Raw genomic sequence first — 25,735 nt, forward strand, 5'->3', positions numbered from 1 at the left:
TCAAGAAATGTCTGGCAGCGGCAGGCAGTGGGCAAGAAATGTCTGGCAGCAGGAAGTAGTGGTTAAGAAATGTCTGGCAATGGTCAAGAGGCATCTTGTAGCAGCAGGCAGTGGGCAAGAGTCATCTGGTAGTGGCAGGCAGTGGGCAAGAAATGTCTTGCAGCGGCAGGCAGTGGGCAAAAAACATCTGGTGAAGTGGGCAAGAAATGTCTGGCAGCAGCAGGCAGTGGGACAGAGACATCTGGCAGTGGCAGGCATTGCGCAAGAGACATCTGGCAGCAGCAGGCAGTGGGTAGTCTGGTCTGGTAGTCTGTACCACTCTTCAATCACTAACAAAATGGCTCTGCTTAGTGGAATTGTAAAAACTAAAAAATCCCCTCCCCCTCTTTTTTTTTGCACATAGACACAAGAGGGAGGTGTAGACGAGCGAGGCAAAATTTGCAGCAGTTGCTTGTTTTCACCAGATTCCACATGTTAGCTCCGTCTGCTGGTCATCATTGGGAAATATGACAAGTTAGTATAGAATTTTTCATGATTTGTAAAAAGTAAAAAAAATGGAAAAAAATATTTCCAAAAATAAAATAAAAATTGAAAAATGTATTTAACCTCTGATAAAATGAAATAACATTTGGTGACACATTCCCTTTAAGCAAGAAGATGCTAGATTAATCCTTAACCCCTTAAGGACGCAGGGCTTTTCCGTTTTTGCACTTTCATTTTTTCCTCCTTACCTTCTAAAAATCATAACGCTTTCAATTTTGCACCTAACAATTCCACATTATTGCTTATTTTTTGCGCCACCAATTCTACTTTGCAGTGACATTAGTAATGTTATCAAAATATCCACGGCAAAGCGAAAAAAAAATTAATGGTGCGACAAAATGTAAGAAATTTGTAAATTTTTGGGGCTTCCGTTTCTACACAGTGCATTTTTTCGGTAAAAATGACATCATATCTTTATTCTGTAGGTCCATACGGTTAAAATGATACCCTACTTATATGGGTTTGATTTTGTCGTACTTCTAAAAAAAAAATCATAACTACTTCTGACCCCTATAACTTTTTATTTTTCTGTGTACAGGGCGGTATGAGGGCTAATTTTTTGTGCCTTGATCTGAAGTTTTTATCGGTATCATTTTTATATTGATCAGACTTTTTGATTGCTCTTTATTCATTTTTTCATGATATAAAAAGTGACCAAAAAAGACGCTATTTTAGACTTTGGAATTTTTTTTGCGCGTACGCCATTGACCGTCCGGTTTAATTAACGATATATATTTTTATAGTTCGGACATTTCCGCACATGGCGATACCACATATATTTTTATTTACACAATTTTCTTTTTTTTTTTTTTAAATGGGAAAAGGGGGGGTGATTAAAACTTTTATTAGGGAAGGGGTTAAATTTTTTATTTTTTTTTGCAGTGTTATAGCCCCCCCCCCCCTCCCCCCCCGTGGCTATTACACTGCACATACCGATCTCATACACAGATCATTGCTGTGCATTGACACGGCAAAGATCAGTGTTATCGGCGGTCGATTGCTCAAGCCTTTATTTCAGGCTTGGAGCAATCAATCACCGATCGGACGCGACCGAGTCACGTAAGGGGACCTCCGCTCGTGTTCTGGCTGATCGGGACATCGCGATTTCAATGCGATGGTCCTGATCAGCCCGACTGAGCTGCCGGAAAGCTTTCACTTTAATTTTAGATGCGGCGATCAACTTTGAATGGCGCGTCTAAAGGGTTAATAGTGCGTGGCACAACGATCGGTGCTGCACGCTATTAGCCCAGGGTCCCGGCTTTATAAGCCACCGGGACCGACCCGGTATAACGCTTGACCCCGCGTTATATACCGGGCGCAGGGCGTACAGGTACGCCCTGCGTCCTTAAGAGGTTATATGGGCACTGTCAGATATAAAAACGTTTTATATGTTGTACATCTTGGCAAAACCAGTAGTTTTTGTAATATACTTGTTTAAAAATGTTCCCATTTTATTAAAGAAATCACCACACACTACTCCCGCAACTTATCGCCCCTCCAAAACTAACCTTGTAGTCCATTTAATTACAGCGGCTAAAGCATTGATTCCACTGAAGTAGCGTCAAACCTCCCCACCTTCTTTGACGGAGTGGTGAGATAAGGTAAATCAAATCTGTAAATTTGAGGAGTTGACAAGCTGGGCTAATAGGGCTCATGTCAAATTCACTGCCTTATGGGCACCATGGGGAGCTTCTAAGTATTTTGCAAACCAGTTACTCCCCTCGCCTGTTCACTCTCCGATGGAGCGTGATACCCAGTCTGTCTCACATACGAGCGACTCCTCTCGCCTGGAATCCAATTTCCCTAAGATCCCGGATTGATGAAGAGTGCGTTGCTAACCCCCCCTTCTCCCCTCTCCTCCCCCCACCTTATCTCTTACTCTTTCTCTTGTCTTGAAAGTTCTCGTTTCTTTCTTATTTCTTTCTTTCTTACTTTAAGTTCTTCCTTTGAGGTCGTGGCTGCTGATGAGTGGGTCTTAGAGAGCGCCATGGGCGTAGGAGTCCGCTGTTATATAATCATATATAGTGGTTTGATGATTGCGCTGTTCATGACCCCGTCTTGTAACCACTTATTATTCCTGTATAGGCACAATATGCAGTGAGTACCTTTATTTATTGTATTGTTCATATTACATGTTAAATTATTTGAAAACTTCAATAAAAAGAGAATTGATAAAAAAAAAAAAGAAAATCCCACCACTAGGGGTCCTCATATCTCCTTGGACACTGATAATTCCCACAGCAGTATGAGGGTGTCTAAGGATCATGGAAGCAAGATGGCTGATTGACAAGGCTGCAGGAGGAACAGCTTGCAGCAACACTGCTGTAACACAGAGTTTTACCAAACAAGTGCCTCCAGCTGTTGCAAAACTACAACTCCAAGCATGCCTGGTCAGTCAAAGGATGTCTGGGCATGCTACATTGAGCAGCTCTAAAATGCAATTCTTTTGTGAAATATGAGTAATAGAGACATAAAAATGATATGTACATGATCAGGATTAGGTACTGAATAACATATGTGGGATCTGACAGGTATGCTTTAAGGATAAATATGTGTGGTCAAGATTTACTGTAATGTTAAACACTTCAGAGAGTTTGTGCAGTGGAGGTGAGCTGAAGAGTTTCCTATCTTTGTGTATCTTCTAACGCTAATGACCAATTTATTAGATTCCATATAATACATGGACTATATTATTCTCCAATATTTTTCCCAAAAATATGATAACTCCCACTGTCCTATATGTGGTGAATGGGCTGTGGATATGTTACATATGATTTGGGAGTGTATTAGCATTTTAGTGGAAGGAAATTGATGTTGAGTTAGAGAGTAGAATGAAAGTGCAAATCCAACTATTCTACACTAGATTATTTATTATAGGAAATTGGTTCTCCTCAAAAATCTTACGTGTAAAGGCTTTGATAAAAGTAGTGGACCTTTTTGAGAGGTTTATTTCACTTCAATGAATATATCTGGGCAGTTAAAATAAAAGTTTAGTTTTTTTCCTGTCAAGTTCACCAGGTCAGTTTTGTAGAAATCAGGGAGGAGTAGTCTTCCAGAAACACGTTGTCCTTACTTGTATCTCCAAATAAACACTTTTATTTCTTCACCATATCTAAAGCACCTCATCATCTCTTGGTACATACTTGGTACATACTCTGAGCCAAAAGGTGGATCTCAAGGGGGGTTCTCTACCAAGAACACCCACATAATCTTCTTACTCAATATCCCCCTCATGTAGTGTATGTATACCCAGCACTGTCAGGAGCGCACTCCTATCCCCCTCATGTGGTGTATGTATACCCAGCACTGTCAGGAGCACACTCCTATCCCCCTCATGTAGTGTATGTATACCCAGCACTGTCAGGAGCACACTCCTATCCCCCTCATGTAGTGTATGTATACCCAGCACTGTCAGGAGCGCACTCCTATCCCCCTCATGTAGTGTATGTATACCCAGCACTGTCCGGAGCGCACTCCTATCCCCCTCATGTAGTATGTGTATACCCAGCACTGTCAGGAGCGCACTCCTATCCCCCTCATGTAGTATGTGTATACCCAGCACTGTCAGGAGCGCACTCCTATCCCCTCATGTAGTATGTGTATACCCAGCACTGTCAGGAGTGCACTCCTATCCCCCTCATGTAATATGTGTATACCCAGCACTGTCAGGAGTGCACTCCTATCCTCCTCATGTGGTGTATGTATACCCAGCACTGTCCGGAGCGCACTCCTATCCCCCTCATGTAGTATGTGTATACCCAGCACTGTCAGGAGCGCATACCTATTCCCCTCATGTAGTATGTGTATACCCAGCACTGTCAGGAGCGCACTCCTATCCCCTCATGTAGTATGTGTATACCCAGGAGTGCACTCCTATCCCCCTCATGTAGTATGTGTATACCCAGCACTGTCAGAAGTGCACTCCTATCCCCCTCATGTGGTGTATGTATACCCAGCCCTGTCAGGAGTGCACTCCTATCCCCCTCATGTGGTGTATGTATACCCAGCACTGTCCGGAGCGCACTCCTATCCCCCTCATGTAGTATGTGTATACCCAGCACTGTCAGGAGTGCACTCCTATCCCCCTCATGTAGTGTATGTATACCCAGCACTGTCAGGAGTGCACTCCTATCCCCCTCATGTGGTGTATGTATACCCAGTAGGGATGTAAGAAAAAATCGATTCTCGCGATAATCGCGATTTTTCATTTGCCGATACAGAATCGATTCAAAATATTTTTGAATCGATTCTTTTAGGGATGTGGAATTTTTATCTGCGGACGCCCGGAACAGCATGTCATGTCCCGGGCATCAGGAGATAAAAGTTCCACATTTGTGGAGGCGGGCAGGCCGGATCTGACACGGCTATGGAGCGGGCTCCGACTCGTGCCCACTCCGTACTATGCGACCCCCGGCTGATTTCAGTAGCCGGGGGCCGCCGCTAATAGCCAGCATGCGGCAATCGCCGCGGCTGGCTATTAAAGGAGTATCCGGTGCGCACTTTTCTCATTTTATCCTATCCAGGCTGCAAAATAAAACGCACTTTATCTTACCTGCAAACGAGCCCCCGGAGCTCCGGTACAGGTGTTCGGTCCCCGGGCTGTATTCTTCTTACTTCCTGTTAGTCTGGCACGTCACATGGAGCTTCAGCCTATCACCAGCCGCAGCGATGTCCCGCCTCCGCTGGTGATAGGCTGAAGCTCCATGTGACGTGCCGGACTAACAGGAAGTAAGAAGAATACAGCCCGGGGACCGAACACCTGTACCGGAGTGTACCGGAGCTCCGGGGGCTCGTTGGCAGGTAAGAGAGTGCGTTTTATTTTATTTTGCAGCCCGGACGGGATAACATGAGAAAAGTGTGCACCGGAGTACTAGATCGCCGCTGTCAAAGCTGACAGCGGCGTCTATTGGGATCTATGAATGCTCCCAGGTGGGCGATATATCGGGATATATCGCGATGTATCGTCACCTAGACGGTATCGCGATATATCGGGATATATCGAATCGCCACACTGGTATCGCGATTCGAATCGAATCGCCAAATTCTTGGCGATTCACACCCCTAATACCCAGCACTGTCAGGAGTGTACTTCTATCCCCCTCATGTGGTGTATGTATACCCAGCACTGTCCGGAGCGCACTCCTATCCCCCTCATGTAGTATGTGTATACCCAGCACTGTCAGGAGTGCACTCCTATCCCCCTCATGTAGTGTATGTATACCCAGCACTGTCAGGAGTGCACTCCTATCCCCCTCATGTGGTGTATGTATACCCAGCACTGTCAGGAGTGTACTTCTATCCCCCTCATGTAGTATGTGTATACCAAGCACTGTCAGGATCGTACCCCCATCCTCTCATGCAGTGTATGTATATGCAGCACTGTCAGGAGTGTACCCCCGTCCACTCATGTGGTGTATGTATACCCAGCACTGTCAGGAGTGTACCCCTATCCACTCATATGGTGTATGTATACCCAGCACTGTCAGGAGTGTACCTTTATCCCCTCATGTGGTGTATGTATACCCAGCACTGTCAGGAGCTTACCCCTATCCGCTCATGTGGTGTATGTATACCCAGCACTGTCAGGAGCATACCCCTATCCCCTCATGTGTTGTATATATACCCAGCAATGTCAGGAGCATACCCCTATCTCCTCATGTGTTGTATATATACCCAGCACTGTCAGGAGCATACCCCTATCCCCTCATGTGGTGTATATATACCCAGCACTGTCAGGAGCGCACTCCTATCCCCTCATGTGGTGTATGTGTACCCAGCACTGTCAGGAGCGTACCTGTCACAATCAAACCCTATCGGTCCAGCCATGACACTAGAGAGAGTGTGATGGTGCAAGGGTTAAAGCCACCAGACCTCTGGGTATCCACTACCAGTCCCAGCAAGTCACCAAATTAACCCTTTGATAAACGTGTTTCACCAGAGCTTCCTTCAGAAAGGTGAGCTCCTATATTTAGAGATCAAAGACCAGAGCTGATTAATTAAACATTTAATCTGAAAAAGGTATCACAGTGCTATGTATAAAATAAACAAATGACATATAAGTATAACAATATATAAAAGAGTTCAGCAAGACAAGTTCAGAAAACAAAAAGAAAGTCCTTACAGCATAATTGTATAGCAGTCTTTGTGAGTCAGTGTCCAGCTGTATTTTAGGATGTCTTCAGCTTTTTCCACAGGCTTGAACAAATGTTTGTCCAGCATCTCAGTTTTATAGTGGCCTTTTAGGAGGGAAAACTCCATCCCCCCTCCCTTCTGATCCCACCAGGTGGGGGGCATCTCTCGTCCGGGCCCCTTATCTCATTTTGATTTTATGATGGGACCAGAGACATCTCATATCCTGCTGCTATGAAGGCTTTTGACTTCAAAAGAAGTATAACACAGGCAGGCAGGCCCCCCAATACATCTGGAATACACAATAACAAATACACAGTCTGAATTAACCCTCATCCATGTCTCAGATTATACATTATACACAAATACAATTATAATACACGTGTATGATTCCATAATCAGGCCTTGGGCCTGACAGTACCCCTATCCCATCATGTGGTGTATGTATACCCAACACTGTCAGGAGCATACCCCTATGTCCCTTAAGTAGTATGTGTATACCCAGCATTGTCAGGAGCGTACTTCTATCCCCCTCATGTAGTATGTGTATACCCAGCACTGTCAGGAGCATACCCCGTCCCCTCATGTAGTGTATGTATACCCAACAATGTCAGGAGCATACCCCGTCCCCTCATGTGGTGTATGTATACCCAGCACTGTCAGGCGCATACCCCGTCCCCTCATGTGGTGTATGTATACCCAGCACTGTCAGGAGCATACCCCTATCCCCCTCATGTGGTGTATGTATACCCAGCATTGTCAGGAGCGTACTTCTATCCCCCTCATGTAGTATGTGTATATCCAGCACTGTCAGGAGCATACCCCGTCCCCTCATGTGGTGTATGTATACCCAGCACTGTCAGGAGCATACCCCTATCTCCCTCATGTAATGTATGTGTACCCAGCACTTGTCTGCTGCCAAGACACTGGGTGTATGATCCCCAGACGATGTGTTATGGCATAAGGAGGGTGGCCATAATTGCAGCCGGAGGCATGTTTAGTGCCTTCACAAATTAACATTGCATCTTATCTGCAGTTCTGACTAAACAGAATGGAGGATACAGCACTAACATGCACACACGTGCTTTCGGCTGACTATCAGTGCCACATCTCTGAAATCGTCTATGTGTCTACAAGGTGAGGGTGAAAATTACTGTACCCTTACTGTGAGCAATTAGGGAAAGGGGGAAAATAACTGTGTACTCATTGTATAAGCAAGACCCTCTATGATCAGGTTGGAGATCAGCGAGTAGTAATATGCATAGGTGCTGGACACCACTGTGCTGCTGTTCACATGGGCCGGAGACAAACCAGAGCAAACGTGCAAATCTGAATGACGATTCAAGTGCCGTGAACAATGGCCATGTGTGAAAATGATGAGAATGTTAACATTTAAAAGGGTAACAAGTGAGGAAAATGGAGAAGGGCTAACATTACTATAATACGCATCTAATAGTCATCGCATGGAACATTGCTAGCTGAATCTATCATGGGAACTTTTGGAAGACACGGTTCAGCTGGCAGGTTGCTATGTTTGTTTCAAAACTGTAAGGGTATATTCACACTGGTTGGTTAATCTAAAGTGTATTATAGTAGCAGAATAGTGGATGGGTTTTGGAGAAATATGTCCACACATAAATAGACCTGCAGTGCAGATTTCAAGTCTTGTGGATATTCTGGGGATTTAGGCTTTGTTTACACGAGGTAATTTCCGTGCAGAATTTTACAGTAGCAGATTCCCATTGATTTTAATGAGATTCTGCCGCGCTGTTCTGCTGCGTAAACTCAAATTCTGGTGTCCGCACAAAGAATAGATATGTCTACTCTTTCTGCGGACTGTGCACGGAATGCATTGCCATCTATGAGACGGCACATTTCCAAGCGGTCCGAGCGCTGGCAGATTCTTCGTCCGGACATTCCCCCTTGTTAACATATGAAACAACTTACAATTGCGTGGTCTTTTTCCCTTGTTAACATAGCCTTATTGTGATTTTCCACATAAACTTCATTGGCAAAGTCAAAATACACAATAAGGGTCCATTTATACGTACATAATCCACTGTGGGTAAACGTACCATAAATCTTTAGGCTTTTGTACATTACACTGATTTTTTTTTTTTTATAATATATTCTGCTCTAAAATCAGTGGCAGTAAATCCGCATATTTGGGTGCAGATTCACCTGTGGAGTTGCTCTTAATTTTCTACTGTGGAAAGTTTCTGTCCCTTGGGGCCTTACCCTAAAAATGTTTACAACAGACACCACAAGTAAATGACTAAATCATTCAGAGAATTATGCATCATGGGAGGAAAAATCCTCTAATAAAAGGAACTGAAAATTGACAAAAGGGGAACTTGAACTTTTGTTGCATTCTGCTTGTCGAGGTAAAACAATATGGTAAACGTTGTATTTGTAGGATCTTATTGCCTCTGAAATGTTTCGGGTTCTACTGTTTCTTTTTGGATTTGTGATAACAGAAACCAGCAGGAAACATATGATGTGCAATACATCCAAGATGGAAGTATTTTATGAGAAGTGTGGTAAGTAATACAGTCCTTTCTATATTAAAATACACTGTGCTATTTCTCTTATTGGTTTTATGAAAATGATCCCCCCAAAACACAAGCATTTATGAGAACATCCCATCAATGACTTCTCTTATCCTACCAGATGGGAATACTTTACATTTTTTGTTAGATCGGTAGCTGGATCTACCTTATTTTACAGACATATTCCCAGAATAAATATTAATTAACTCTATCAGATCGAGCAAAATAGAACAGGTTTGCTAGACGGATAATATAAAAAAAAATCAGTGTCAATATATTGCTGCTATACGTTTTTTTTATGGCGCCACAATATCATATATGGTATGGAAAGATGAAAGAGTTAATCCAACCCCTGATGGCCTTGTCTGACTAACATAGTTGATTTTTCTACTGTATGACTGAAAGTCGTGCTGCAAAAATGATGACACATACAGTGCTATTTTTGCTATTAAATCTGATGTTTTGCCGACAGAGAAGCCTTTAATGCAAAGGTTAACATGACCAAAGAAATAAATAAACAGAATATTTAAAAAATTGAGTGATAAGGGAAATGGATCTATTCTTATTATTATTGATATTGTTACTTTTAATTGTACTGAAAACAAATACTCTACATAATGTCTATGTTTCTCTCTTCTTCAGATGACAGTTTTATTCCATTGATTAAGGTAGAGCCTTGTGAGCTTCATAAGAACGCACGTATGAATTTTACTATGACACTGATTCCAAGTATGTACAGTATTTGTTGTTAAAAAATATCATTAGAAATGTTTTAAGGGGTACTCCGGTGGAAAAACAAGTTTTTTATTCAAATTTACTGGTGCTAGAAAGTTAAACAGATTTGGAAATTACTTTGATTAAAAATTTCAATCCTTCCAGTACTTATCAGCTGCTGTATACTACAGAGGAAGTTGCTCTTTCCAGTCTGACTTCACTGCTATCTGCTGACACCTCTGTCTATGTCAGGAACTGTCTAGAGTAGGAGCAAATCCCCATAGCAAACCTCTCCTGCTCAGGACAGTTCCTGACATGGACAGAGGTGTCAGCAGAGAGCACTGTGTTCAGACAGTAAAGGAATTAAAAAAGAAATACAACTTCCTCTGTAGTATACAGCAGCTGATAAGTACTGGAAGGATTAAGATTTTTTTTATAAAAGTAATTTACAAATCTGTTTAACTTTTTAGCACCAGTTGATTTGATAAAAATAGTTTCACACCAAAATAACACTAAATACAAAGACGATTTGCACCAACTCACCGTTCTTGCAGTTTAGGGAGATGCCTTTGATTGGAGGGAGCACAGGACTAGATGCCGAGCCACATCCTCAGTTCAGGTTCACAGCAAATAACAGGATATATCCAGCTCCACAAAAAGTTAAAATCTCAAATCTTTACTTCAAACTGGTTAAAACATGGCACACAAAAACAAAAGATAGTGCTCTAGTGAGATAAAAAGACTAGTGCTGAGCACGAATATTCGTAATGCAAATTTTTATCGCGAATATCAGCACTTCGCGATTTCACGAATATTTAGAATATAGTGCTATATATTCGTAATGACGAATATTCGTTTTTTTCCACATGCAAATCTTTATGCAAATTTATATGCAAATTTTCGCATAGAAAAAAAGTGACTGAACATAGCGAAAATGCGAATTTCGCGAACATAGGACGAATAATCGTCAATATATTCGCAAAATATTGTAAATTCGAATATGGCCCCTGCTGCTCATCACTAAAAAAGACGCCAATGCGTTTCAAACCCTTAGGTTCTTAATCATGGCATGAGTGGTTACTACTAGCTACAGCACTTATATACTACTAATTGTTCAGACCCACATGTGAAGGAGACACCCTCTGACATCAAGGAAGATACATTCCACAGGGAGTGACAAGCTCCACTACGAAACCAGCATATTAAACCACATATATCAAAGTACACATAAACCTACAAAAAAAAAGCAAATCAATAAATATAAGCAAAATCATTCTTATAATTCATACCCAACGGAAAAAGTGTGTCTAAAATCCAATTAGCTTCTCTCATGAATAGAGTCCGTGACCAGTCTCCTCCTTCAGGGAGGGCCGACTCTTTCTATGCCTGTAATTTCCTAACATGATGCGTCACCATTATGGAGCGTGAAAGTGACATGGAGACCTGTGGGATAGGAAATTGTTTGTAAATAAGTTTTTTTGAACTTACGTACTGTGCATCCTACATATTGTACATTGCATATTTAACACGTAGCCAAATATACTACATGCTATGTATCACGATTTATGAAAGATTGAATATCAAAACTCTTATTATTAGCGATTGATATAAAAGTATAAGTCTTAACCCCTTAAGGACCCGGGATTTTTCCGTTTTTGCTTTTTCGTTTTTTCCTCCTTACCTTTAAAAAATCATAACTCTTTCAATTTTGCACCTAAAAATCCATATGATGGCTTATTGTTTGTGCCACCAATTCTACTTTGTAATGACATCAGTCATTTTACCCAAAAATCTACGGTGAAACAGAAAAAAAAAATCATTGTGAGGCAAAATTGAAAGAAAAATGCCATTTTGTAACTTTTGGGGGCTTTCATTTCTTCACAGTGCATTTTTCTGTAAAAATGACACCTTATCTTTATTCTGTAGGTCCATAAAATTAAAATGATACCCTACTTATATAAGTTTGATTTTGTCATACTTCTGGAAAAAATCATAACTACATGCAGGAAAATGTATTCGTTTAAAATTGTTATCTCCTGACCCCTATAACTTTTTATTTTTCCATGTATGGGGTGGTATGAGGGCTCATTTTTTGCGCCGTGATCTGAAGTTTTTAGTGGTACCATTTTTGTATTGATCGGACTTTTCTATCGCTTTTTATTCATTTTTTCATGATATAAAAAGTGACCAAAAATACACTATTTTGGACTTTGGAATTTTTTTGTGTGTACAGCAATGACCGTGCGGTTTAATTAATGATATATTTTTATAATTCGGACATTTCCGCATGCGGCGATACCACATATGTTTATTTTTATTTACACAGTTTTTTTTTTTTTAAATGGGAAAAGGGGGGTGATTCAAACTTTTATTAGGTGAGGTGTTAAATGATCTTTATTCACTTTTTTTCCACTTTTTTTTTGCAGTGTTATAGCTCCCATAGGGACCTATAACACTGCACACACTGATCTTTTACATTGATCAGTGGTTTCTCATAAGAAACCACTGATCGATGATTCTGCCGCTTGACTGCTCATGCCTGGATCTCAGGCACTGAACAGTCCTTCGGCGATCGGACAGCGAGGAGGCAGGTAGGGACCCTCGGGCTTTCATGTAAGCTGTTCGGGATGCTGCGATTTCACCGCGGCAATGCCGAACAGCTCCCTGAGGTAGCCGGCATTGTTTTACTTTCACTTTAGACGCGGCGTTCAACTTTGAACGCTGCGTCTAAAGGGTTAATAGCGCGCAGCACCGCGATCAGTGCTGCGCGCTATTAGCAACGGGTCCCGGCCTTTGTTAGCCGTGGCCCCGCGTTATAGAACGGGAGCGGACTCATGACGTACCGGTACGTCATGGGTACTTAAGGGGTTAAAGGGGTATTCCAATTTTTTTTTATTTCACTATGCTACAGGGGCTGTAAAGTGTAGTTCATAATATAGTGTAGTTCATAATATAGTGTGTGTACCTGTGTGTGAGACAGTTTTCTCACAATTCTTCTGTGATTTTCACCCCAATATTTATTTTTACCAGCATACAAAATGACTGTTGTCTCATTTTTCCCAGGTTGCAATGCGGCCGAGACCTGACTCACTAGTCAGCTGATGACAGGGAGCATGTCTGCTTCAATGGGTGGAGGGATCGCTTGGTGGGAGAGAGATCAATCTGCAACTAATGCAACAGCTGTAGGCACCCTGATTGAAAACCACAGGTCTTTTGAATGGATGCAACTCATTTATGTTTCAATGGGTGGGGTGGCTGATGTGTGGAAGGGAGAAAATTGAATTATGGGATTTGTAGGCAAAGAAGAAAACTCAAAAAGGAAATACCAGTTCACAAAAGCTAGCCACAGTGTTATAGTAATCTTACAACATAGCCATTTAGCCCCAAGACAAGTGCAGATCCTTCCTAAGCATGTCCATTACTGTCTGCCAGGTACGTACTAAAATCACCTTATGGTGGAGAACCCCTTTAACATAAGTCACACCGAGGTCTAGAACACTTAAAACAACCTTTATGCCGTAACCACCTGTCATTCTCATTACTTCCACAAAAATCACTGTGATAAATTATTACGTAGTGTCTGTCCCATTTTCGCAACTACTCTTATGCCAGGTTTCAAGATTTCATTTAAAACATAATTTACAAACAATATAGGTAAGTGCTTACGTATGACTCTCTCTATTTGAGTAAATTCAGTGCTATCAGATGTGGAAAAAACAATCTGTTTATTTTTAATGTTTGAATCCTTTCTTTTACGTGAATGAGTGTTTAATAAAAGGTCATTGCGGCTTTTGGGTTTAACTATATTTTGTGCTATTTTGTGCTTTTTGTGTGCCATGTTTTAACCAGTTTGAAGAAAAGATTTGAGATTTTAACGTTTTGTGGAGCTGGATATATCCTGTTCTTTTTTGGAGTACCCCTTTTAAAGGGTAAAATAATAATTATATATTTTTTTAAACTGTTGATATTTGATCAGTATGGGTCTGAGACCAGCACCAATCACTAAAATAAAATACTCCTCTAAGCGCTGTACCCCTTCCGTTTTTTTTTATCCGCTATCCTTGAAGAGCTCTTTCTGTGAATCCATACTTTGCACAGTCAGCTCTCCAAGATGTGGGATGAATGACCTGGGTGGCCGTATGATGACGGCTAGTCCCCTCCTGGCAGCAACAGCAGAGACCCCTCTGCTGCTGCTTCCAGGAGGGGACTAGCCGTCTTCAAACGGCCACCCCGGTCATTCATCCCACGTCAGGGACGGTATCTTAGGGTCTGAGTGAGTGGTCCCCACCGGACCGGACATCTTATTTTCCACACTAACTGGCGGTTATTGTATCACAGCTCTTTTCTTTCCTACATTTGTATCCCCTGATGAACCCGCATTACTCCTATTTTGGAGGGGGGGAAACGCGTCGGGATTAATTACGTTATATTTGTGTATATTGACACAGTTGATTCTCTGTAGGATTTTGTGCTTTAATATGGGAAGTTTTGAGCCCTATAACATTTATCTGAGCTCCTCTTCACCTATACTTATTACTAATTATTTTTGTACTTTGAGGACTATTTGTCTTATTACTAAACACTATTAAAAGTTAAGTTTTAAGCGATCTATTTCCCTTCTGTGAAACCCTATTCTCTAAATGCATTTACCTGATTCATTCTAAATGTTCTCTTCTGTTGTTGTACACTCTAAGGATCATGAACACTTTTATTATGCATCATTGGTCCTAAAATGCAGCTTTACTTTGGATACGTTTTATTTAGTTGTCCTTCGATATGTGGCATTACAACAGCCCAGAGGGAAATTTTCTGCTATGCCATGACCAAATAATATCACAATACTGCTACTAAAAGGCACTGTAGAGGATAACTGGGGGTGGCACTACTGACCTCTGTAAGACTGGTACAATATATAAGTTCACTGAGGGGATAAGAGCCAAAGCTGTGAAAATGAGGGGTGCAAAGAGCCTGAGAATACAGTCTGAAAACCAATCGAAAAATTGAGAAAAAATAGGCAGCAATGCATTCACCTCTACAAATTCACTTCTTCATATCACATCCATTCCATAATGCTGGGCAGACACCGGGCTCTGCCCGATGTCTGCCCAGCATTATTGTCACGATGCCGGCTGGCAGGAGGTGGATCCTCTGTGCCAGAGAGGGATTGGCGTGGACCGTGCTAGTGGACCGGTTCTAAGTTACTACTGGTGTTCACCAGAGCCCGCCGCAAAGCGGGATGGTCTTGCTGCGGCGGTAGTAACCAGGTCGTATCCACTAGCAATGGCTCAACCTCTCTGACTGCTGAAGATAGGCGCGGTACAAGGGAGTAGACAAAATCAAGGTCGGACGTAGCAGAAGGTCGGGGCAGGCAGCAAGGATCGTAGTCAGGGGCAACGGCAGGAGGTCTGGAACACAGGCTAGGAACACACAAGGGAACGCTTTCACTAGGCACAAGGGCAACAAGATCCGGCGAGGGAGTGCAGGGGAAGTGAGGTATACATAGGGAGTGCACAGGTGAAGACACTAATTGGAACCACTGCGCCAATCAGTGGCGCAGTGGCCCTTTAAATCGCAGAGACCCGGCGCGCGCGCGCCCTAGGGAGCGGGGCCGCGCGCGCCGGGACAGGACCGAGGGAGAGCGAGTCAGGTACGGAAGCCGGGGTGCGCATCGCGAGCGGGCGCCACCCGCATCGCGAATCGCACCCCGGCTGGAGGCGGTATCGCAGCGCACCCGGTCAGTGGATCTGACCGGGGTGCTGCCGTAGCGAGGATGTTGCGAGCGCTCCGGGGAGGAGCGGGGACCCGGAGCGCTCGGCGTAACAGTACCCCCCCCTTGGGTCTCCCCCTCTTCTTAGAGCCTGAGAACCTGAGGACCAGACTTTTATCTAGGATATTGTCCTCAGGTTCCCAGGATCTCTCTTCAGGACCACAGCCCTCCCAGTCCACTAAAAAAAAAGTTTTTCCTCTGACCTTTTTGGAGGCCAGTATCTCCTTTACGGAGAAGATGTCTGAAGAACCGGAGACAGGAGTAGGAGAAATAAGTTTGGGAGAGAAACGGTTGATGATGAGTGGCTTAAGAAGAGAGACATGAAAGGCATTAGGAATACGAAGAGAAGGAGGAAGAAGAAGTTTGTAAGAGACAGGATTAATTTGGCACAAGATTTTGAAAGGACCAAGATAGCGTGGTCCCAATTTGTAGCTGGGAACACGGAAGCGGACATATTTAGCGGAGAGCCATACCTTGTCTCCGGGAGAAAAAATGGGGGGAGCTCTTCTTTTCTTATCAGCAAACTTCTTCATGCATGATGAAGCCTGTAAGAGAGAATTTTGGGTCTCTTTCCATATGGTGGAAAGATCACGAGTTATTTCATCCACAGCGGGCAAACCAGAGGGCAAGGGAGTAGGGAGGGGGGGAAGAGGGTGACGGCCGTACACCACGAAAAATGGGGATTTGGAAGAAGATTCAGAGACTCTGAAGTTGTACGAGAATTCGGCCCATGGAAGAAGATCTGCCCAGTCATCCTGGCGGGAGGAAACAAAATGCCGTAAATAATCACCCAGGACCTGGTTAATTCTTTCTACTTGCCCATTGGATTGAGGATGATAAGCAGAAGAAAAGTTTAATTTAATCTTGAGTTGTTTACAGAGAGCCCTCCAGAATTTTGACACGAATTGGACGCCTCTATCCGAGACGATCTGCGTGGGCAACCCGTGAAGACGAAAAATGTGTACAAAAAATTGTTTTGCCAACTGAGGCGCTCAAGGAAGACCAGGAAGAGGAATAAAATGTGCCATCTTGGAAAATCGATCAACGACCACCCAAACAACAGTGTTGCCACGGGATGGGGGTAAGTCTGTAATAAAGTCCATACCAATCAGAGACCAAGGCTGTTCAGGGACAGGCAGAGGATGAAGAAGACCAGCAGGCTTCTGGCGAGGAGTCTTATCCCGGGCACAGACAGTGCAGGCCCGCACAAAATCAACAACATCCGTTTCCAGAGTCGGCCACCAATAGAAACGAGAGATGAGTTGCAAGGATTTCTTGATGCCCGCATGGCCTGCGAGATGGGAGGAGTGACCCCATTTGAGGATTCCGAGGCGTTGGCGTGGAGAAACGAAGGTCTTCCCTGGAGGAGTTTGCCTGATGGAGGCTGGAGAAGTGGAGATCAGGCAGTCAGGAGGAATGATGTGTTGCGGAGAGAGCTCTACTTCCGAGGCATCCGAGGAACGAGAGAGAGCATCGGCCCTAATGTTCTTATCGGCAGGGCGAAAGTGAATTTCAAAATTAAACCGGGCAAAGAACAGAGACCACCTGGCCTGGCGAGGGTTCAGCCGTTGGGCAGACTGGAGATAGGAGAGATTCTTGTGATCGGTGTGAATAATAACTGGAAATTTTGATCCCTCCAGCAGATGCCTCCATTCCTCAAGTGCTAATTTAATGGCCAGTAGCTCTCGATCCCCGATGGAGTAGTTCCTCTCCGCCGGAGAGAAGGTCCTAGAAAAAAAACCACAAGTAACAGCATGCCCAGAAGAATTTTTTTGTAGAAGAACCGCTCCAGCTCCTACTGAGGAGGCATCAACCTCCAATAGGAAGGGTTTAGATGGGTCAGGTCTGGAGAGCACGGGAGCAGAAGAAAAGGCAGACTTGAGCTGTTTAAAGGCGTCTTCCGCTTGAGGAGGCCATGACTTAGGATTGGCGTTTGTTACGCCGAGCGCTCCGGGTCCCCGCTCCTCCCCGGAGCGCTCGCTTCACTCCCTCCGCTGCAGCGCTCCGGTCACGTCCTCTGACCCGGGGCGCTGCGATCCTGCTGCCAGCCGGGATGCGATTCGCGATGCGGGTAGCGCCCGCTCGCGATGCGCACCCCGGCTCCCCTACCTGACTCGCTCCCCGTCTGTTCTGTCCCGGCGCGCGCGGCCCCGCTCCCTAGGGCGCGCGCGCGCCGGGTCTCTGCGATTTAAAGGGCCACTGCGCCGCTGATTGGCGCAGTGGTTCCAATTAGGGTTTTCACCTGTGCACTTCCCTATATTACCTCACTTCCCTTGCACTCCCTTGCCGGATCTTGTTGCCTTAGTGCCAGTGAAAGCGTTCCTTGTGTGTTCCTTGCCTGTGTTTCCAGACCTTCTGCCGTTGCCCCTGACTACGATCCTTGCTGCCTGCCCCGACCTTCTGCTACGTCCGACCTTGCTTCTGCCTACTCCCTTGTACCGCGCCTATCTTCAGCAGCCAGAGAGGTGAGCCGTTGCTAGTGGATACGACCTGGTCACTACCGCCGCAGCAAGACCATCCCGCTTTGCGGCGGGCTCTGGTGAAAACCAGTAGTGGCTTAGAACCGGTCCACTAGCACGGTCCACGCCAATCCCTCTCTGGCACAGAGGGTCCACTACCTGCCAGCCGGCATCGTGACAGTAGATCCGGCCATGGATCCCGCTGAAGTTCCTCTGCCAGTTGTCGCTGACCTCACCACGGTGGTCGCCCAGCAGTCACAACAGATAGCGCAACAAGGCCAACAGCTGTCTCAACTGACCGTTATGCTACAACAGTTGCTACCACAGCTTCAGCAGTCATCTCCTCCGCCAGCTCCTGCACCTCCTCCGCAGCGAGTGGCCGCTCCTGGGATACGCTTATCCTTGCCGGATAAATTTGATGGGGACTCTAAGTTTTGCCGTGGCTTTCTTTCCCAATGTTCCCTGCATCTGGAGATGATGTCGGACCTGTTTCCCACTGAAAGGTCTAAGGTGGCTTTCGTAGTCAGTCTTCTGTCCGGAAAAGCCCTGTCATGGGCCACACCGCTCTGGGACCGCAATGACCCCGTCACTGCCTCTGTACACTCCTTCTTCTCGGAAATCCGAAGTGTCTTTGAGGAACCTGCCCGAGCCTCTTCTGCTGAGACTGCCCTGTTGAACCTGGTCCAGGGTAATTCTTCCGTTGGCGAGTATGCCGTACAATTCCGTACACTTGCTTCAGAATTGTCCTGGAATAATGAGGCCCTCTGCGCGACCTTCAAAAAAGGCCTATCCAGCAACATTAAAGATGTTCTGGCCGCACGAGAAATTCCTGCTAATCTACATGAACTTATTCACCTAGCCACTCGCATTGACATGCGTTTTTCTGAAAGGCGTCAGGAACTCCGCCAAGATATGGACTCTGTTCGCACGAGGCGTTTCGTCTCCTCGGCTCCTCTCTCCTCTGGTCCCCTGCAATCTGTTCCTGTGCCTCCCGCCGTGGAGGCTATGCAGGTCGACCGGTCTCGCCTGACACCTCAAGAGAGGACACGACGCCGTATGGAGAACCTCTGCCTGTACTGTGCTAGTACCGAACACTTCCTGAGGGATTGTCCTATCCGTCCTCCCCGCCTGGAAAGACGTACGCTGACTCCGCACAAAGGTGAGACAGTCCTTGATGTCTACTCTGCTTCTCCACGTCTTACTGTGCCTGTGCGGATGTCTGCCTCTGCCTTCTCCTTCTCTACAGTGGCCTTCTTGGACTCTGGATCTGCAGGAAATTTTATTTTGGCCTCTCTCGTCAACAGGTTCAACATCCCAGTGACCAGTCTCGCCAGACCCCTCTACATCAATTGTGTAAATAATGAAAGATTGGACTGTACCATACGTTTCCGCACGGAGCCCCTTCTTATGAGCATCGGATCTCATCATGAGAGGATTGAACTTTTGGTCCTCCCCAATTGCACCTCGGAGATTCTCCTTGGACTTCCCTGGCTTCAACTTCATTCCCCAACCCTGGATTGGTCCACTGGGGAGATCAAGAGTTGGGGGTCCTCTTGTTCCAAGAACTGTCTAAAACCGGTTCCCAGTAACCCTTGCCGTAACTCTGTGGTTCCTCCAGTAACCGGTCTCCCTAAGGCCTATATGGACTTCGCGGATGTTTTCTGCAAAAAACAAGCTGAGACTCTACCTCCTCACAGGCCTTATGATTGCCCTATCGACCTCCTCCCGGGTACTACTCCACCCCGGGGCAGAATTTATCCTCTCTCTGCCCCAGAGACTCTTGCCATGTCCGAATACGTCCAGGAGAATCTAAAAAAGGGCTTTATCCGTAAATCCTCCTCTCCTGCCGGAGCCGGATTTTTCTTTGTGTCCAAAAAAGATGGCTCCCTACGTCCTTGCATTGACTACCGCGGTCTTAATAAAATCACGGTTAAGAACCGCTACCCCTTACCCCTCATCTCTGAACTCTTTGATCGCCTCCAAGGTGCCCACATCTTCACTAAATTGGACTTAAGAGGCGCCTATAACCTCATCCGCATCAGAGAGGGGGACGAGTGGAAAACGGCATTTAACACCAGAGATGGACACTTTGAGTATCTGGTCATGCCCTTTGGACTGTGCAATGCCCCTGCCGTCTTCCAAGACTTTGTCAATGAAATTTTTCGTGATCTGTTATACTCCTGTGTTGTGGTATATCTGGACGATATCCTAATTTTTTCTGCCAATCTAGAAGAACACCGCCAGCATGTCCGTATGGTTCTTCAGAGACTTCGTGACAACCAACTCTATGCCAAAATTGAGAAATGTCTGTTTGAATGCCAATCTCTTCCTTTTCTAGGATATTTGGTCTCTGGCCAGGGACTACAGATGGATCCAGACAAACTCTCTGCCGTCTTAAATTGGCCACGCCCCTCCGGACTCCGTGCTATCCAACGCTTTTTGGGGTTCGCCAATTATTACAGGCAATTTATTCCACATTTTTCTACCATTGTGGCTCCTATCGTGGCTTTAACCAAGAAAAATGCTGATCCCAAGTCCTGGCCTCCTCAAGCAGAAGACTCCTTTAAACGACTCAAGTCTGCCTTTTCTTCGGCTCCCGTGCTCTCCAGACCTGACCCTTCCAAACCCTTCCTATTGGAGGTTGATGCCTCCTCAGTAGGAGCTGGAGCTGTTCTTCTACAAAAAAATCCTTCCGGGCATGCTGTCACTTGTGGTTTTTTCTCTAGGACCTTCTCTCCAGCGGAGAGGAACTACTCCATCGGGGATCGAGAGCTTCTAGCCATTAAATTAGCACTTGAGGAATGGAGGCATCTGCTGGAGGGATCAAGATTTCCTGTTATTATCTACACCGACCACAAGAACCTCTCCTACCTCCAGTCGGCCCAACGGCTGAATCCTCGCCAGGCCCGGTGGTCTCTGTTCTTTGCCCGATTTAATTTTGAGATTCACTTTCGTCCTGCCGATAAGAACATTAGGGCCGATGCTCTCTCTCGTTCCTCGGATGCCTCAGAAGTTGATCTCCCTCCGCAACACATCATTCCACCTGACTGCCTGATCTCCACTTCTCCTGCCTCCATCAGGCAGACTCCTCCAGGAAAGACCTTTGTTTCTCCACGCCAACGCCTCGGAATCCTCAAATGGGGTCACTCCTCCCATCTCGCAGGTCATGCGGGCATCAAGAAATCTGTGCAACTCATCTCCCGCTTCTATTGGTGGCCGACTCTGGAGACGGATGTTGGGGACTTTGTGCGAGCCTGCACTATCTGTGCCCGGGATAAGACTCCTCGCCAGAAGCCCGCTGGTTTTCTTCATCCTCTGCCTGTCCCCGAACAGCCTTGGTCTCTGATTGGTATGGATTTTATTACTGATTTACCCCCTTCCCGTGGCAACACCGTTATTTGGGTGGTCGTTGATCGATTCTCCAAAATGGCACATTTCATCCCTCTTCCTGGTCTTCCTTCTGCGCCTCAGTTGGCTAAACAATTTTTTGTACACATTTTTCGTCTTCACGGGTTGCCTACGCAGATTGTCTCGGATAGAGGGGTCCAATTCGTGTCTAAATTCTGGAGGGCTCTCTGTAAACAACTCAAGATTAAATTAAATTTTTCCTCTGCATATCATCCCCAGTCCAATGGACAAGTAGAAAGAATTAACCAGATCCTGGGTGATTATTTGCGACATTTTGTTTCCTCCCGCCAGGATGACTGGGCAGATCTCCTTCCATGGGCCGAATTTTCGTATAACTTCAGGGTCTCTGAATCTTCCTCCAAATCCCCATTTTTCGTGGTGTACGGCCGTCACCCTCTTCCCCCCCTCCCTACCCCCTTGCCCTCTGGTCTGCCCGCTGTGGATGAAATTTCTCGTGACCTTTCCATTATATGGAGAGAGACCCAAAATTCTCTCTTACAGGCTTCTTCACGCATGAAGAGGTTCGCGGATAAGAAAAGAAGAGCTCCCCCCGTTTTTTCCCCTGGAGACAAGGTATGGCTCTCCGCTAAATATGTCCGCTTCCGTGTCCCTAGCTACAAGTTGGGACCACGCTATCTTGGTCCTTTCAAAATTTTGTGTCAAATTAATCCTGTCTCTTATAAACTTCTTCTTCCTCCTTCTCTTCGTATCCCTAATGCCTTTCACGTCTCTCTTCTCAAACCACTCATCCTCAACCGTTTTTCTCCCAAATCTGTTCCTCCCACTCCTGTTTCCGGCTCCTCGGACGTCTTCTCGGTCAAGGAAATTTTGGCTGCCAAAAAGGTCAGAGGGAAAAATTTTTTTTTGGTGGACTGGGAGGGTTGTGGTCCTGAAGAGAGATCCTGGGAACCTGAGGACAACATCCTTGACAAGGGTCTGCTCCTCAGGTTCTCAGGCTCCAAGAAGAGGGGGAGACCCAAGGGGGGGGGTACTGTTACGCCGAGCGCTCCGGGTCCCCGCTCCTCCCCGGAGCGCTCGCTTCACTCCCTCCGCTGCAGCGCTCCGGTCACGTCCTCTGACCCGGGGCGCTGCGATCCTGCTGCCAGCCGGGATGCGATTCGCGATGCGGGTAGCGCCCGCTCGCGATGCGCACCCCGGCTCCCCTACCTGACTCGCTCCCCGTCTGTTCTGTCCCGGCGCGCGCGGCCCCGCTCCCTAGGGCGCGCGCGCGCCGGGTCTCTGCGATTTAAAGGGCCACTGCGCCGCTGATTGGCGCAGTGGTTCCAATTAGGGTTTTCACCTGTGCACTTCCCTATATTACCTCACTTCCCTTGCACTCCCTTGCCGGATCTTGTTGCCTTAGTGCCAGTGAAAGCGTTCCTTGTGTGTTCCTTGCTTGTGTTTCCAGACCTTCTGCCGTTGCCCCTGACTACGATCCTTGCTGCCTGCCCCGACCTTCTGCTACGTCCGACCTTGCTTCTGCCTACTCCCTTGTACCGCGCCTATCTTCAGCAGCCAGAGAGGTGAGCCGTTGCTAGTGGATACGACCTGGTCACTACCGCCGCAGCAAGACCATCCCGCTTTGCGGCGGGCTCTGGTGAAAACCAGTAGTGGCTTAGAACCGGTCCACTAGCACGGTCCACGCCAATCCCTCTCTGGCACAGAGGGTCCACTACCTGCCAGCCGGCATCGTGACAGCGTTCTTCTTGGTTAAAGCCACGATAGGAGCCACAATGGTGGAAAAATGTGGAATAAATTGTCTGTAATAATTGGCGAACCCCAAAAAACGTTGGATAGCACGGAGTCCGGAGGGGCGTGGCCAATCTAAGATGGCAGAGAGTTTGTCTGGGTCCATTTGTAGTCCCTGGCCAGAGACCAAGTATCCTAGGAAAGGAAGAGATTGACATTCAAACAGACATTTCTCCATTTTGGCATAAAGTTGATTGTCTCGAAGTCTCTGAAGAACCATGCGGACATGCTGGCGGTGTTCTTCTAGGTTGGCAGAAAAAATCAGAATATCGTCCAGATACACAACAACACAGGAATATAAGAGATCACGAAAAATTTCATTAACAAAGTCTTGGAAGACGGCAGGGGCGTTGCACAGGCCAAAGGGCATGACCAGATACTCAAAGTGTCCATCTCTAGTGTTAAATGCCGTTTTCCATTCGTCCCCCTCCCTGATGCGGATGAGATTATAAGCACCTCTTAAGTCCAGTTTGGTAAAGATGTGAGCACCTTGGAGGCGATCAAAGAATTCAGAGATAAGAGGTAGAGGGTAGCGGTTCTTTACCGTGATTTTATTAAGTCCGCGGTTGTCAATGCAAGGACGTAGGGAGCCATCTTTTTTGGACACAAAGAAAAATCCAGCTCCGGCAGGAGAGGAGGATTTGCGGATAAACCCCTTTTTTAAATTTTCCTGGATGTACTCAGACATAGCAAGAGTCTCTGGGGCGGACAGAGGATAAATTCTGCCCCGGGGTGGAGTAGTGCCCGGGAGGAGGTCAATAGGACAGTCATAAGGCCTGTGAGGAGGTAGAGTCTCAGCTTGTTTCTTGCAAAATACGTCAGCATAGTCCATATAGGCCTTAGGGAGACCGGTTACAGGGGGAACCACAGGGTCACGGCAGGGAGTACTGAGAACCGGTTTAAGGCAGTCCTTGAAACAAGAGGTACCCCAGCTCTTGATCTCCCCTGTGGACCAATCCAGGGTTGGGGAATGGCGTTGAAGCCACGGTAGTCCAAGGAGAATTTCGGAAGTGCAATTGGGGAGGACCAAAAACTCAATTTTTTCATGATGAGGTCCGATGCACATTAGGAGGGACTCCGTGCGGTAACGTATGGTACAGTCCAATCTTTCATTGTTAACACAATTGATGTAGAGGGGTCTGGCGAGACTGGTTACCGGGATGTTGAACCTGTTGATGAGAGAGGCCAAGATAAAGTTTCCTGCAGATCCGGAATCCAAGAAGGCCATAGTAGAGAAGGAGAAGGTGGATGCAGATATCCGCACAGGCACAGTAAGACGTGGAGAAGCAGAGTTGACATCAAGGACTGTCTCACCTTTGTGCGGAGTCAGCGTGCGTCTTTCCATGCGGGGAGGACGGATAGGACAATCCTTCAGGAAGTGTTCGGTACCGGCACAGTACAGGCAGAGATTCTCCATGCGGCGTCGTGTCCTCTCTTGAGGTGTCAGGCGAGGCCGGTCAACTTGCATAGCCTCCACGGCGGGAGGCACAGGAACGGATTGCAGAGGACCAGAGGAGAGAGGAGCCGGGGAGAAAAAACGCCTCGTGCGAACAAAGTCCATATCCTGGCGGAGCTCCTGACGCCTTTCGGAAAAACGCATGTCAATGCGAGTGGCAAGATGAATGAGTTCATGTAGATTAGCAGGAATTTCTCGTGCGGCCAGAACATCTTTAATGTTGCTGGATAGGCCTTTTTTAAAGGTCGCGCAGAGGGCCTCATTATTCCAGGATAGTTCAGAAGCAAGAGTACGGAATTGTATGGCGTACTCGCCAACGGAAGAATTACCCTGGACCAGGTTCAGCAGGGCAGTCTCAGCAGAAGAGGCTCGGGCAGGTTCCTCAAAGACACTACGAATTTCCGAGAAGAAGGAGTGTACAGAGGCAGTGACGGGGTCATTGCGGTCCCAGAGCGGTGTGGCCCATGACAGAGCTTTTCCAGACAGAAGGCTGACTACGAAAGCCACCTTAGACCTTTCAGTGGGAAACTGGTCCGACATCATCTCCAAGTGCAGGGAACATTGTGAAAGAAAGCCACGGCAAAACTTAGAGTCCCCATCAAATTTATCCGGCAAGGATAGTCGTAGGCCTGAAGCGGCCACTCGCTGCGGAGGAGGTGCAGGAGCTGGCGGAGGAGATGATTGCTGAAGCTGTGGTAGTATCTGCTGTAGCATCACGGTCAGTTGAGACAGCTGGTGGCCTTGTTGCGCTATCTGTTGTGACTGCTGGGCGACCACCGTGGTGAGGTCGGCGACAACTGGCAGAGGTACTTCAGCGGGATCCATGGCCGGATCTACTGTCACGATGCCGGCTGGCAGGAGGTGGATCCTCTGTGCCAGAGAGGGATTGGCGTGGACCGTGCTAGTGGACCGGTTCTAAGTTACTACTGGTGTTCACCAGAGCCCGCCGCAAAGCGGGATG

General features: G+C 46.3%; 1 protein-coding gene across 1 annotated transcript in view; it reads left to right on the forward strand.

Annotated features, from left to right (window-relative positions):
- Window positions 1-2,196: 2,196 nt before the first annotated feature.
- LY96 (lymphocyte antigen 96) overlaps window positions 2,197-25,735 on the forward strand; it is a 30,528-nt gene continuing 6,989 nt past the window's right edge. The window contains exons 1-5 of the mRNA XM_056523014.1: window positions 2,197-2,369; window positions 2,482-2,536; window positions 2,629-2,640; window positions 9,089-9,212; window positions 9,864-9,950. Coding sequence (XP_056378989.1) covers window positions 2,197-2,369; window positions 2,482-2,536; window positions 2,629-2,640; window positions 9,089-9,212; window positions 9,864-9,950 — 451 coding nt within the window. The remainder of the gene's footprint in view (window positions 2,370-2,481; window positions 2,537-2,628; window positions 2,641-9,088; window positions 9,213-9,863; window positions 9,951-25,735) is intronic.

The sequence above is a fragment of the Hyla sarda genome, chromosome 5 (genome assembly GCF_029499605.1).
Source record: "Hyla sarda isolate aHylSar1 chromosome 5, aHylSar1.hap1, whole genome shotgun sequence".
Lineage (NCBI taxonomy): Eukaryota > Metazoa > Chordata > Amphibia > Anura > Hylidae > Hyla > Hyla sarda.